The sequence below is a fragment of the Saimiri boliviensis genome, chromosome 2, assembly GCF_048565385.1.
Source record: "Saimiri boliviensis isolate mSaiBol1 chromosome 2, mSaiBol1.pri, whole genome shotgun sequence".
Lineage (NCBI taxonomy): Eukaryota > Metazoa > Chordata > Mammalia > Primates > Cebidae > Saimiri > Saimiri boliviensis.
Window position 1 is genome coordinate 168,007,835 of NC_133450.1, and position 15,101 is coordinate 168,022,935.

The 15,101-nt window shown below is 34.1% G+C and overlaps 1 protein-coding gene across 9 annotated transcripts in view; it reads right to left on the reverse strand.

Moving 5' to 3' along the window:
* ZDHHC21 (zDHHC palmitoyltransferase 21) overlaps positions 1-15,101 on the reverse strand; it is a 143,948-nt gene that overhangs the window by 91,832 nt on the left and 37,015 nt on the right. For all 9 annotated transcript variants that reach the window (XM_074394851.1, XM_074394852.1, XM_074394850.1 and 6 more), the window contains one exon: positions 5,473-5,589. In XM_074394851.1, coding sequence (XP_074250952.1) covers positions 5,473-5,589 — 117 coding nt within the window. The remainder of the gene's footprint in view (positions 1-5,472; positions 5,590-15,101) is intronic.

Genomic DNA, 15,101 nt, shown 5'->3' on the forward strand with positions numbered 1-15,101 from the left:
ATCTTCAGGAAAAAGTCCTCTCCTACAAAAGTAAATTCAAAAAATTAGAAGAAACATCTGTTACAACAGATGCACAGATAACCAACATAAGGACACAAGAAACATAAAAAAGCAAGGAAATATGGCACTCCAAAGAAATACAGTAATTCTCCAATGAAACATTACAATCAAAAAGAAATCTATGAAATCCAAGAAAAATAATTCAAAATAATATTAAAGAAGTTCACTGAGAGATAAAGAGAAAACAGAAAATATGAAGCAATCAGAAAAACAACTCCAGCTCTCAATGAGAACTTTACGAAACAAATACATATAAAAAAGCACCAAACAGAAACTGAAGAATTCATTAAATGAAGTACAAACCACATTTCAAAGTTTCAATAACAGAACAGATCAAGGAGAAGAAAGAATTTCATGACTTGAAGACAGGTATTTTCAAATAACCCAGAAAAAAAGCATTTAAAAAATAAAGCCTACATGACACATTGAACACCATAAAGTGACCAAATAATTTTTAGTGCCCCAGAAGACAAAGGGAAAACAAAAAACCTACAAAGTCTACTCAAGGATATAACAGCTGAAAAATTCTCAAGTCTAGCAAGTGACCTAGACATCTAGGTATAGGAAGCTAAGGGGTCCCCAAACAGATACAATGCAAAAAGGTCTCCTCTGGTACATCACAATCAAACTATCAAAAGTCAAAGACAAAGAGAGAACTGTAAAAACAGCAAGAAAAAAAGCGTCAAGTCACATACAATGGAATCTCCATCAGAGTGAATTTCTCCAGAGAAACTGTATAGGCCAGGAGAAAATGGGATAAATATTCAAAGTGCAGAAAGAAAAACACTTTCAGACAAAAATACTATTTCCAGCAAAATTATCCTTCATAAATAAGGAAAAAGGCAGGTGATAACAAGCAAAAGCTGAGGGACTTTATCACCACTAGACTGGTCCTACAAGAAATGCTTAAGAGAGTCCTATACTTGGAAACAAAAGGATGATGGCTACCATCATAAAAACACACGGAAGTATAAAACCCACTCTTGGGAGGCTGAGGCACAAGAATTGCTTGAACTCGAGAGATAGAGGTTGCAGTGAGCCAAGATAACACCACTGCACTCTAGCCTAGGCAACACAGCAAGACTCTTATCTCAATTTTTTTTAATAAAAAATAAATTTAAGGCCAGGCGCGGTGGCTCATGCCTGTAATCCCAGCACTTTGGGAGGCCAAGGTAGGTGGATCATGAGGTCAAGAAATCAAGACTATCCTGGCCAACATGGTGAAACCCCGTCTCTACTAAAAATACAAAAATTAGCTGGGCGTGGTGGCGTGCGCCTATAGTCCCAGCTACTCATGAGGCTGAGGCAGGAGAATTGCTTGAACCCCAGAGGCAGAGGTTGCAGTGAGCCGAGATCACGCCACTGCACTCCAGATTGGTGCCTGGCGACAGAGCAAGACTTTGTCTCAAAAATAAATAAATAAATTTAAGACCCACTGGTGGAGCCAACACACAAATAAGGAAGTGGAAGAAGTCTAATGTTACCATTAAAGAAAACCACCAATCCACAATGATAAACAATAAAAAAGAGAACAAGGTACAAAGGATATATAAAACAATCAGAAATCAATAAAATGACAGGAGTAAGCCCTCACATATCAATAATAATCTTTAGAAAATAGATTAAACTCTGCATTTAAAACATACAGACTTTCTGAATGGACTAAAAAAACAAACATAACACAACAATATGCTGCCTACAAGACACTCACCTGACCTGTTAAGACACATATAGTCTAAAAGTAAAGGGACAGAAAAAAATACTCCATGCGAACAGAAACCAAAAGTAAGCTGGAATATACAGACTTTAAGTTAAAAATAGTAAAAAGTGACAAAGAAGGCCATTATATGACAGTGGGATCAATTCAGCAAGAAGATATAATAATTCTAAATATGCACCCAACACCAAAGCACTCAGATATATAAATCAACTTTTAGATTTAAAGGGAAAGATAGTCTCTAATAAAATAATAGTTGAGGACTTGAACACAGGATTCTCAGCTTTGGACAGATCCAGTAAAAAAAAGTTAACAAAGAAACATCAGATTAAACTGCTCTCTAGACCAACTGGACCTAACAGATATTTACAAAACATTTCATCCAACAGCTGCGGAATACACATTGTTCTTATCAGCAAATGGAACATTTTCCAAGACAGACCATAGGTTAGGACACATAACAAGTCTCAAAAAACATGAAAAAAATATATAAATTGTATCAAGTATCTTCTCAGACCACAGTGGAATAAAACTAAAGATCTCTAATAAGAGGAACTTTGGAAACTATACAAATACGTGGAAATTAAGTAACATGCTTCTGAACAACCATTGGGCCAAGGAAGAAACTAACTAGGAAATCAAACACTTTCTTGAAATAAATGAAAACAAAACATACCAAAACCTATGGACTACAACAAAAGCAATGCTAGGAGAGAAGTTTACGGTAATAAATGCCTATATCAAAACAGTAGAAAGATTTCAAGTAAATAGCCTAACGATGCACTTCAAGGAACCAGAAAAGCAAGAACAAATCAAACCCAAAATTAGTAGAAGAAATAATGAAGATCAGATCAGAAGTAAAAGAAAAAGAGACTTAAAAAATATGCAAAGAAGCAACAAGACAAAAAGTTGGTGTTTTGAAAAGATAAACAAGTAAATAAAACCACTTTCAAGACCAATCAAGAAGAAAGTAGACCCATGAAATAAAATTAGAAATGAAAAAGGAGACATTACAGCTGATACTATTGAAATACAAAAGATCATCAAAGACTACTACCAACAACCATAAATCAACAAACTGAAAAACCTAGAGTAAAAGTTAATTACTGGACACATACAATCTACCAAGATTGAATTGGATAGAAACAGAAAACTTGCACAAACCAATAAAAAGTAATAATATCAAAGTGGTAATAAAAAGTCTCCCAACAAATAAAAGTTCAGGACCCACACAGCTTCACTGCCAATTCCACCAAATTTTAAATTAAGTAGAACTAACACCAATTCTCCTCAAACTGTTTCAAAAAATTGAAGAGGAAGGAATTGGAACTCTCAGCAAACTTAGAAGAAACATACCACAACATAATAAAGGCCACCTATGGCCTTTTGTGTTGATGATACTATCTCGTATCAAGAAAAACCTAAAGGCTCTACCAAAAAGCTCTTCAATTTGATAAATTCAGTAAAGTCAGGATACAAAATCAGCATACAAAAATCAGTAAATCGGTAGTGTTTCTATACACCAATAATGAACCAGCTGAGAAAGAAATAAAAAACACAATCCCATTTACAATAGCTCCAAAAACAACAACACTGTAAGAATAAATTTAACAAACAAGGTAAAATATTCCTATAAGGAAAACTGCAAAGCACTCATGAAATAAATTAAAGGAGGAGACAAATAAAGGAAAGACATCCCATGATCATGGATCAGAAGAATTATTATTGTTAAATGACCATACTCCCCAAAGCAATCTACAGATTCAGTGTAATCACTATCAAAGTACCAACATCATTTTTTGCACAATTAGAGAAAATAATCCTAAAATTTGTATAAAGTCAAAAAAAGGGCCTGAATAGTCAAAGCAATCCTAAGCAAAAAGGACAATGCTGGAGGCATCACATTGCCTGACTTCAAAATATATTATGAAGCTATAGTAACCACAACAGCATGGTATTGGTATAAAGGCAAACACACAGACCAAGGGAACAGAATAGAGAATCCAGAAATAAATCCACATATTTACAGCCAACCAATTTTTGGCAAAGGCACCAAGAACATACATTGGTAAAAGAGCAGTCTTTTCAATAAATGGCAAGTGCTAGGAAAACTGGATATCCATATGCATAAAAATGAAGAATGAAACTGGACCCCATCTCTCACCATATACAGAAACCAACTCAAGATATATTAAAGACTTAAACATAAAACCTACAACTGCCAAAGTACTAGAATAAAACCTAGAAAAAATATTTTAGGACATTGGTCTAGATGAAAATTTTAGCATTAAGACCTCAAAAGTGCTGACAACAAATACAAACAAATGGGCCTCTATTAAATTAAAAAGCTGTATAGTAAACAATCAACAGAAGGGACAATCTGTAGAATAAGAGAAAACACTTGTAAACTGTTTGCTTGACACAGGACAATATCCAGAATATACAAGGAATTCAACTTAACAATAAAAAAAACGATACCATTAAGAAGTAGGCAAAGGACATGAATACACATATTTCAAAAGAAGATATACAAATAGCCAACAGGTATATGAAAAGTACTCACCATCATTAATCAACAGGGAAATGCAAGTCAAAACCACAATAAGAAATCATCTTACCTAAGTTAGAACAGCTTTTATTAAAAAGACGAAAAGTAACAGATGCTGGCAAACATGCAGAGAAAAGAGAACTTGTACACTGTTGGTGGGAACATAAATTAGTAAAATCGCTAAGGAAAACAATATCGAGAATTCTCAAAAAACTGAAAATAGAACTACCATAAGATCCAGCAATCCACTACTGGGTATTTATCCAAAGGAAAGAAAAAAATCAGTACTATCAAAGGGATACCTGAACTTACATGTTTATCACAGCACTATTCACAATAGCAAGGATACAAAATCAACTTAAGTTTCTATCAACAGATGACTGGATTTTTAAAAATTGGTACATATACACAATGGAATAATACTATCAGCCATAAAAAGAATGAAATTTTGTCATTTGCAGCGACATGGATGGAACTGGAGGTCATTATGTTAAGTGAAACAAAACAGACACAGAAAGACAAATACCATATTTTATCTAACTCATGTGTGGGAGCCAAAAAAGCTGATCTCATGGAGGTCAAGAATTGAACGATAGATACCAGAGGCTGGGAAGGGTACATGGGTAGAGGCAAGGGATGAAGAAAATATAGTTAATGGTTATAAACATAACAGTTAGAAAAAATAAATTATAATGCTTAGTAGCACAATAGGGTGACTACAGTCAGCAACACTGTATATTTTAAAGTAACTAGTAAAGAGGACTTGAAATGTTCATAGAAATGATAAATACTCAAGGTGATGGAGATCCCAAATACTCTGATTTGATCATTATATATTATATGCATGTAACAAATATTCCTATGTGCCCCATAAATATGTAAGATATTGTGTATCAATAAAAATTACAAATATGATGCCTACAGTCATATAAAAATACTATTTTGTTAATTTTTAAAAACAGGATACAAAACTGTATGTACTTTGTACCTGATTATAAATACTTTAAAATTGCATAGGCATATGTAAGTATTAAAAAGCATGGGTAATTTTCTCCTTTGATTTCTAAACTTTCTATAACTTTTAGAATTACATTCAGAATTAGGTAATATATTCATAAATGTTACTTTACATTAAAAATGTACTTACTGTGATGATGCCAATTAGTTGAGTGTAAAAGAGTCCAGTTATTCCAACTAACATAGTAATGCCCATAAAGGCAGCTAGTCTCATTATGGCCAATTCATGTCTAACAACAAAGAGATCCTATAAAGGAAAATAAAAAGAAAGCCTTAAAAACAATTCAGAGTTGCTTATATTGCTTACAGTTGCAATAATAATCAAGAATTGAGCCATAACACATCTTCCTTATTATCTTAAAAGAACTGTCTCTCCCTCTTTTAAACTTGTTCTATTTAAAACAATGTATAAATACTTGAAAATTTCAAAAATAGGTATTTTAATTTACAATAGCAAGCTGAAAAATATAGAAATTTACTCCTCTATTGCATCAAAACTCCTCTATCTTGGAATTGCAAGTTAGCCTTGTTTGTTTTTTGAACCTATTTTAGCCAAAAAGAAAGAAAAAAAGAAAAAGAGCCCCAAAACAAAACACAGATGGCTGTACAATCTTTGGTCTACAAAACAAATTTTATTATTTTTCTGCTGAAAAGTTTGCATACACAAGCATGATTCATATTATTAAAGTTCAAGTGACAAGAGATCTAGAAATTATTAACATAGTCAAAATGAAGGTAAATTATATATAATAGGATCATAAGAACAGCTCTCTTCAAGCCTACTTCATTCATTCTTCCATCCAGTCATCCAACCACCACTGTCAAGCACTGTGTTTACACATCAGAAATGTATAAATGATAAAAATATGGTCCATAACTTCAAGAAGTACAGAGTTTATTTAGAAAGAGAGCCCAACTTTGCAAAACTCCGAAACAATATGATCTATTCTATAATGGCGATGCATGCAGAGTACTATAGAAACATAAAAGAATGCCTAGATTGAAGGGAGGAATTGAAATGCTATGAGTGAAAGGCAGGTCTTCTGGCTCAGAGATTGAAAATGAGGGTCCTGAAAGTAAACCAAAGATACTGCGGTAGGAGGACAGGAAAATGAGAAGCATTTCATTCACCCTCACTGTTACCAACCAACCACACTAGAGGAAGGAGAGAGAACTAGAGAACTGAGACTTCTCCTGGAAACCTGCTCTTGCTAAGATGTGGAATAAAACCACCACAGAAAATAAAAGCACCACGTGGATGGAAGGACACCCAAACACAACCATCCACATGCTTTCTTTTATACTGATTCATGTTAAGGATTAAAGTATCCTAATAGCAATTTGAAAAATAGGAAGGCCACCAGAGGATAGTATGCTTGCTTGAAACCAAAAAACTGTTACTTTTCTGTGAGTATACTCAGGCAAAAATCTGATTCCATATCCACATTACTTATTCATTAGTCTAGAGAAACTCAGAATTCAGCAAGACACTTAAAACAGTATGTAGCAGACAAATATTAGGTAATAATTTCAAAACTTCAGTAAAAAGAACCCAATTCAGAATCCTTATAAAACATATAAAACCTAAATGATAGGCCTGTGGATGATATAAAAAATCAATTACATTCTACATTAATGCTATTTAAAAACACAAAATTGTTTCAATTAAACAACAGTTAGACCGCAGCAATAATTGTTTCTTACGCATGATTTTATCTGTGAAAAAAATCCTAAACACAAAAAATTGTATCCAGATGAACCAAAATATGCAGGAATATACAAAACACACTCACCCGTCAACCATCTACCAGCCACCTCAGGTTATCTTCCATGCTATGAGCCACACCCACTCACATCTATTATTACAACTTTCCCTCCAATTTCACAGACCCTCCTTCCATCACTTCACAATAATTCACATTCTGCAACCTTCCTGAAGCTCAGTTCCATAAGAAAACTTCAGGTCTTTTTCCAGGTAAAGTGCCATGTTTACCATAGTATGGTTTCTTAATCATTTAACATTTATAAAAGACTGCTGCTATTTTTATTAGGTTCTTATCCTCTTAAGTGTCATAGACAAAGTTTCTGAGTGCTGTGCCCCCCTTCCCTGAGTAAGCCCTGTGGTTTTAATGCATGGTTTTACAGAGTGAAGTGATTTTTAGGAATGCACATATTGCATTATAGCAGAGCTTACTGTACTAAAATTACCATCTATGACCAACTAAAATCCAACCACTCTTCTCCCAGTGAAAAGATTTTAAAATAATTTTTGGCCAACTACAATTTATAAATGTCAAGGATGGAGATGAGACTAAAAGATCTACTTATAATATTACATTTATTCATTTGGGTATACATTTATATTTAAAGTATTTATGTAAAATACAGTAGTAAAAAACTTTAATCTAGAAATTGCTTTTTATCACTTTTACATTTTCAAAAAAACAACTGTATTCCAAGTTCACACATGCATAATTAACATCATCAGCACTAAATCCATATTTTGAGTCACTTAACACTGTTCTCTAGAGTACATCTTTACTTCTGTCTTAGATTTTTTTAGATTTAACACTTTTTGAATCCAAAAATTGGCTTTAAAATTTTTATCCAAATCACAGGAACCCATTTGCTATCCCAGATCTGTACTACATAATCAGTGTTATGGGTCCCCAAAATTCATATGTTGAAGCCCTAACCCCTATACCTCAGAACGTGACTGTAGTTGGAGACAAGGCTTTTAAAGCAGTGACTAAAATAAAATGAAGCCCTTAGAATGGGCACTAATCCAATCTTGACTGGTGTCTTTATAAGAGGAGGAAATTTGGACACACTAAAGACACCAGGGATGTTCCCAGGGCAAAGACTATGTGAGGACAGAGAGAAGGTGGTTATCTGCAAGCCAAAGACAGAGGTGTCGGGATAAGACAAACTTGCTGTCATCCTGATCTTGGCATCGTAGCCTCCAGAATGCGAGAAAACAAATTCCTGTTGTTTAAGCAACCCAGTTTGTTATATTTTGTTAAGGCAGGCCTCGCAAACTAATATAATCAATAAATGTATTTATTGTTTACATTTCTTCCATTTTTGTTAAGAAATGTGCTTACATGCAGATAAATTCGTAAAACATATGTTCAGTTTAAAGAAAAGTAACACTGGGCCAGGCACAGTGGCTCACGCCTGTAATCCCAGAACTTTGGGAAGTTGAGGTGGGTGGATCACCTGAGGTCAGGAGTTCGAGACCAGCCTGGCCAACCTGCTGAAACTCTGTCTCTACTAAAAAAAAAAAAAAAAAAAAAAAAAAAAAAAAAAAAAAAAAAAAAAAACTTACTTAGCTGGGCATGGTGGCGCATGCCTGTAGTCCCAGCTACTAGGGTGGCTGAGGCAGGAGGATCACTTGAACCTGGGAGACAGAGGTTGTAGTGAGCTGGGATTGTGCCACTGCACTCCAGCTTGGGCAACAGAGTGAGACTCTGTCTCAACAAAAGAAAAAAGAAAGAAAGAAAAGAAAAGTAACAAAATCCTCTCAAAAATTACAACATCTGAAACCAAGTAGAGGCTCCTATATATTCCTTCCTCATTGCTAGCTCTCCCTTAACCTAACCCAAAATAAAGGTTACTAACTATTCTTCATACATTTTGGATATGGCTATGTTTCAGTTGCATATTGCAAATATCTTCTGCTGCTCTGAGACTACCTGTTCACTCTCTTTATGGCATCTTTTTATAAACTCAAGTCTTAATTTTAAGTAGTCGAATGTATCAATCTTTTCCTTTAGTCCTTTTTATATCCCATTTAAGAAATCTTTCCTGATGCTAAAGTAATAACGGCATTCTCTTATATTATCTTGTAAAGCCTATTAAAAGTTTTATAAGTTTTGCCTTTCACATTTAGGTCACTAATTCACATAGAATTATTATTTAATTTTTTGTGCACAGTAAAAAAGAGATCTGAATTTACTTTTCATATATGAATATTCAACTGTTCCAGAATGATTTTTAAAAAGCTGTCGTTTCTTCAGTGATCTGAGAGCAAGTATCCACACGTGCATGGGCTCTCTACTCTATTCCCTTGGTTTATTTGTTTCTCCCTGTAACAGTGACAAACGTCTTAGTTATTACGGCTTTGTAAAAAGTCCCAATACCTGGTAGGCCATGTCATCTGATCTTATTCTTTTGTAAAAATGTCTTGATTATTCCAGATAATTTGTATTTGCATAAAACTTTTAAAGATAGATTTTTCAAGTTACAACACATACTCAGGCATACATTCACATATAATAAATTCTCTCCATTATCTTTCATTAAAATTCTCCTAAAGGCCTTGCACTTTCTTTGTCAGATTTCATTTAGTAATTTCCTGTTTTTTTTGATTCTATTATAAATGGCATTTGCTATTAATTTCATTGTCTAAAGGTTTATGAGCATATAAAAACATAACTGATTTTTTAAAATAGTTTCATAGTCACTTTTTATACTTTCTTAAAAACCCAAGGAATCTGTAGATAAATCATTTGCACAATTATACCATCTATGTGTAATTACAATTTTATTTCATTTAGCAGTTGTACCTCTTCTTTCTTTCTCTTGTCTTACTGCGTTGGCTAGAATTTCTAGTGCTATGTTTAACAGTAACAATGGTGATAGTGGGCATCAATGCCTTGTGCCCCAAACCCGGAGGGAAGAAGTCAACATTTCATCTTAGCATACTGCAGTTGGTTGACATTGTGTTTTTTTGTTCAAGGGTGTGGGGGGGAGAAAGACCATTTATCTGATTAAGAAAGTTCTAGTTCTAGTTTACTAAGAGTGTGTAAAATGAATAACTGCTGAATTTTATCTTTGTCTTCACACAATGAGATGCTCGTTTGAATTTTTTTTCCTAATCTGTTAATGTGATAAAATGTACTGACTGATTATCTGGTGCAAAACAACCTTTCATTCCTAGGATAAACTCAGCTTGGTCAGGTTCCTTATATATAACCACACTACGTTTGCTTATATTTGTTTAAAAGTTGTTCCTCTATGTTCATAATCAGATTAGTCTAAATTTTCTTTTGTTCATAATCAGATTAGTCTAAATTTTCTTTTTTTCTTTTATTTTCATTGATAGGTTAGGGATCTAAGACATACTACACACATAAAATGAGCTGAGGAGTATCTCCTCTTTTTCTGTTTTGAAAGAATTTATGTAAGATAGACATTATTGTTTCGTTACATGTTTGATAAAGTGAGAACTCAATAGTAAACCTGTATATATTCTTTGAAGAAAAGTTTTTACTAATCATAGAAATACATATGTTTCTAACTTCTTCTTAAAGCAATTCTTCTCTTGAAGCTGTACCATGTTTGCAGACCAGGAAACTCAATAAAGATGTCAACTATATAAAACTGATCCACAGAATTTATACAATCCTAATAAAAGGTCTCCCACCAGTAATGTATGTCCATACTATATACACAATATGTACGTACATACTATATACACAGTATGTGCATACATGCTATATACACAGTACATACTATGTACTCTACTGGTGTTTTAAATTTTGCTTTGGTATATAGAAATGCTAACCTGTTTCTATATTTCATAGGAGAAAACAAACACAAAGAATACCATGACGCTCATATAAACAGAATAAGGTAAGAAGGTCTGTTCTACTGCATGTATTCTCGACAGGACAAGTTTTGCTCCAAAGTGGGAGAAAACTGGTTCTTGGAGGGAGAAAAGAAGTCTAAGCTATTGCTATAGTTTATGGTCCTAGACAAGTCAATCTTATCTGACAAAGTCTTGTTCCTTAGTATTTAACTTCATGGGAGTGGTGAGAGGATAAAATTTCCATAGGAGGGCAATGGGAATTTTAAAAAAAAAAGTTTAAAAATTACTGCTCTGCTAGATAATAACATTTATTATAAAACTATAGTTATAATGACAGTGTGGTATTATCTCTCCACAAGGAGAGACTAGATCAACAGACTAGAAACAGAAACACACACACACATGAAACATGATTATAAGAAAGATGGCACTACAGAACAAACGGAAAAGAATTATCTTTTCAATAAATGGTGCTAAGTCAATTGACTATTAATCCCTGAAAAACTGAAACCCTGACTTCCCTCTCACAAGAATAAAAATAAATCAATTCCAGGAAGAAATGTCAAAGACAGAAAAATATAGTACCTAGATGATAACAAAGGAGAATTACATTGGTTTTAGGATAGAAAAATATTTTATAAGTTAAACCCAAAAAAACACCACTCAAAAATGAAAAGGTTGATAAGGTGGAGTACATTAAAATTGAAAACCTGTTTATCAAAAAATACCATTAAGAGAGGGAAAAGATAAACCAAAGAGTGAAAGATGTTTCCAACACATACCAAAAAAAGGCTAATCTAAAACACTCTACAATTACCAAGAGAAAGTCAAATGGGCAACATACTTAAACAGGCACCACTTCTCCAAATAGGCCAATCATATAGTGAGTAAATATATGAAAAGGAGCTCAGTACCATTAGTCATCAGAGAAACGTAAATTAAAAACACAATGAAGTACTGCTCATACACACCAAATTGTTAAGAAGACTTAAACAAGTATTAAGAAAACTTAATACTTGTTAAGGCTAATGTTAAGAAGACTTGAACAAGTATTAGTAAGCATATGAGGCAATCTGAATGTATATACTCTACTGGTAGGAGTTTAAATCAGTACAACTATTTTGGAAACCATTTAACAATATCTAAAGGAACATACACTTAATCTTTGAACACCAGCACTTCCAGCTATACATCATGAAACATATGCACATGTGCAGTGAGAAGAATGAACAAGGCTGCTTACAATGGCATTATTTACAACCTCCAAAAACTAGAAACAATGTAAATGTCCATTAACACAATGAGTGGCTTTATGTTCAATATTACAAATATTTATAGCAATATTCATAACAACAAAAATAAACTATATCTAAATCTTCCAAATGTTGCCCAAAAGAATCAGGATGATTCACTTAACTTTTTATTTTCATGCACTCCTCCATATGTGCATTACATTTTACAATACAAAATACAAAAAGTTGTGATAGTGAAATACAGAATATACAAATACTTTTATTAATTGTAGAACTGAACTCTTAAAATACATATAAAATATAAAAGTTAGTTGTAAATGGCCTATAAAAAGAGAAACAAAAATGTCAAATAAGACACAGAAAAGGATGTGAGAGACAGGAAAAAAGAGAGGAAGAGTCAGACCAGCTCTATGATCTCATCTACTACTTTCTTCCTGGCTCACCTCCAACTACACTAACCTCCTTGCTATTTCTCAGACATATTTGCAAACTCCCAAATTGGGACTACTGCATTTGTTCTTCCAAGAAAACTCTTTCCCCAGGCAACCACACGCATACTCTCCTCACTTTCTTCAGGTTTCTACCTAAATATTGCCTTATAAGATACTTTTTCCTTGACCAAATTACAAAGAATGCAAGTATTCCCTATTTCCTTGCCATATTTTTTTTTTCATGGTATTTGTCTCCATCTGATACGAATCTGTTTCTTGTTTGTCTGTCTTAGCAGTATGCAAGTTTCTTGAAGATGGGGACTTTTGCCTGTCTTGTTCAATGAGAGTCCCTGGAACGTAGAATCAGTTCTAGCTCAACAAATATTTATTAAATGAACGAATGAAAAAGAAGAAATTTGGACAAAGAACTGTCTCTTCCTCCAACAGGTGAAGAGGTATAGAATAATATCTACAAGGACTGTTTCACACATACAATAGCAGCAACAAACACAGAAAAAGAAACATATAGGCAACATGTACATAAACACAGTTATGTCCTTACACACAAATCAGCAGAGGAGGAAAGGGTCACTCCCATGAAATATTAATAATATTCCTGTACTCTTTCTGTTAATCTTTTAGAGTTATATAATTTAAATTGTTTTTAATGTTGCAAAACTAGGCAGTAGTGGGGCACCACCTCTTAATGCAAGCTAAAGGAAAAGAAGAGTCCGATTTGGCTATTTAAGATCTAGCAGATAATTCCATACTTGATCTGTGAATTCCTTGAGTTCATTTCTTCCTATCATATTATCTTCTATCCTAATCTCAATTCAAATTCTAAGACTATATACTATACCTCATCATTTATAATAACTGTAACCCATAACATAATTACAATTTCAAGTATGTCACCTTATGAATACTCCATGCTTTCTTTTGATATAACTCCCTGTAAACTGTCAATGCTAACGAATTCTCAACCTCAATGGGACCTCCAATTCCTTGGTCCAACCACCATTTCACTGGCTTCCCCCAATACATTCAACTCCCTACTTGTTTATATTCCACAGCCCATCACAATAATTTCTCCTTCAATTTACGACCAACTTTCTTGACCCTCTTTCACCACAGTTCTCCTCCTGTTTCACTGGCTGTAGTCTTAGTTACCTTTCTTGTTCCTTTCATCTTTCTAACTTCAAAAACTGAAGAGTGCCTAGAGTTTGGTCTTCAGAACTATTCTCTTTTCTATTCATAATTACTTTCTAGAAAATCTCCAGTCAGTTTTCATGTCTTTAAATACCATCGAAGCTCCCAAATTTATTTATCTAGTTCAGACCACCTCATTGAAATCAAGATTTTTATATCTAGCTGCTTAGTTAACATCTCTCCCTGGATGTCAAATAGGTAGAGTAAACATGTGTAAAACCAAAATCTTTAACCTCTTCCCAGAACCTATTCTCCCTCAGGCTCCCCTCTCAGCAACTGGTCTCTCCATTCTTCTAGTTGTTTGGGCTGTGACGTCTTGGAAATATCCTTTACTTTTCACATTCTATCTCACAGCCCATATCCAAATTATCACCAAATTCTATTAGCTCTTCAAACTGTAACAGACCACTTCTAAACGCTTCCACCACTACCGTAATCTTCTCATGTTTGGACTGTATTCTAACAGCCTAGTATCTGGTCTTCTTGCTATTATCCTTGCCCCTCAGTTTATTCTTCATAGCAATCAGGTTTTTTTCCTAAAATGTAAATGAGATTGTGTAATGGCTCAAAACCCTCTAACAACTTACAAAATCCCAACCACTAACTATCTTAATAAAACAAAGTCTCCAGTCCAATCACAGCCCTTACTATTCTCATCATCTCCTATTTCTCTGACCCTCACTCACTCCACTCAAGATACACTGGTCTCCTTACTGTTTCCTTGAGAATGTCAACAGTGACTTGCTTGAGTCCAGGTCTCTGCTCAAGTGTCACTATGAGAAAGGTCTTCCTTGACTATAACCATCACTGTACCCTGCTTTATTATACATCATAATACTTACGTTGTTTACCACGTATTTGTTTATTGCCTGTCTTCTCTAATCAGAATGTAAGCTCCTTAAACACAGGAACTTTGTTTCAGAGCCTAGACGAAGGGGAAGTGAACATAGTAGTTCAATAATATGTACTGAAAGACTGAATAAATGTTCTTCAGAATTTTTTTTTTTTTTTGAGACGGAGTCTTGCTCTGTCGCCAGGGTGGAGTGCAGCCTGAAGTGCACTGCAACCTCCACCTTCCAGGTTCAAGTAGCTGCCTCAGCTTCCCAAGTAGCTGGGACTACAGGTATGCACCACCATACCCAGTTAATTTTTTTTTTCAATTTTTAATAGAGACGGGGTTTCACCATGTTGGCCAGGATAATTTCCATCTCTTGACCTCGTGATCTGCCAGCCTCAGCCTCCCAAAGTGCTAGGAAGACGTGTTTTACAAATA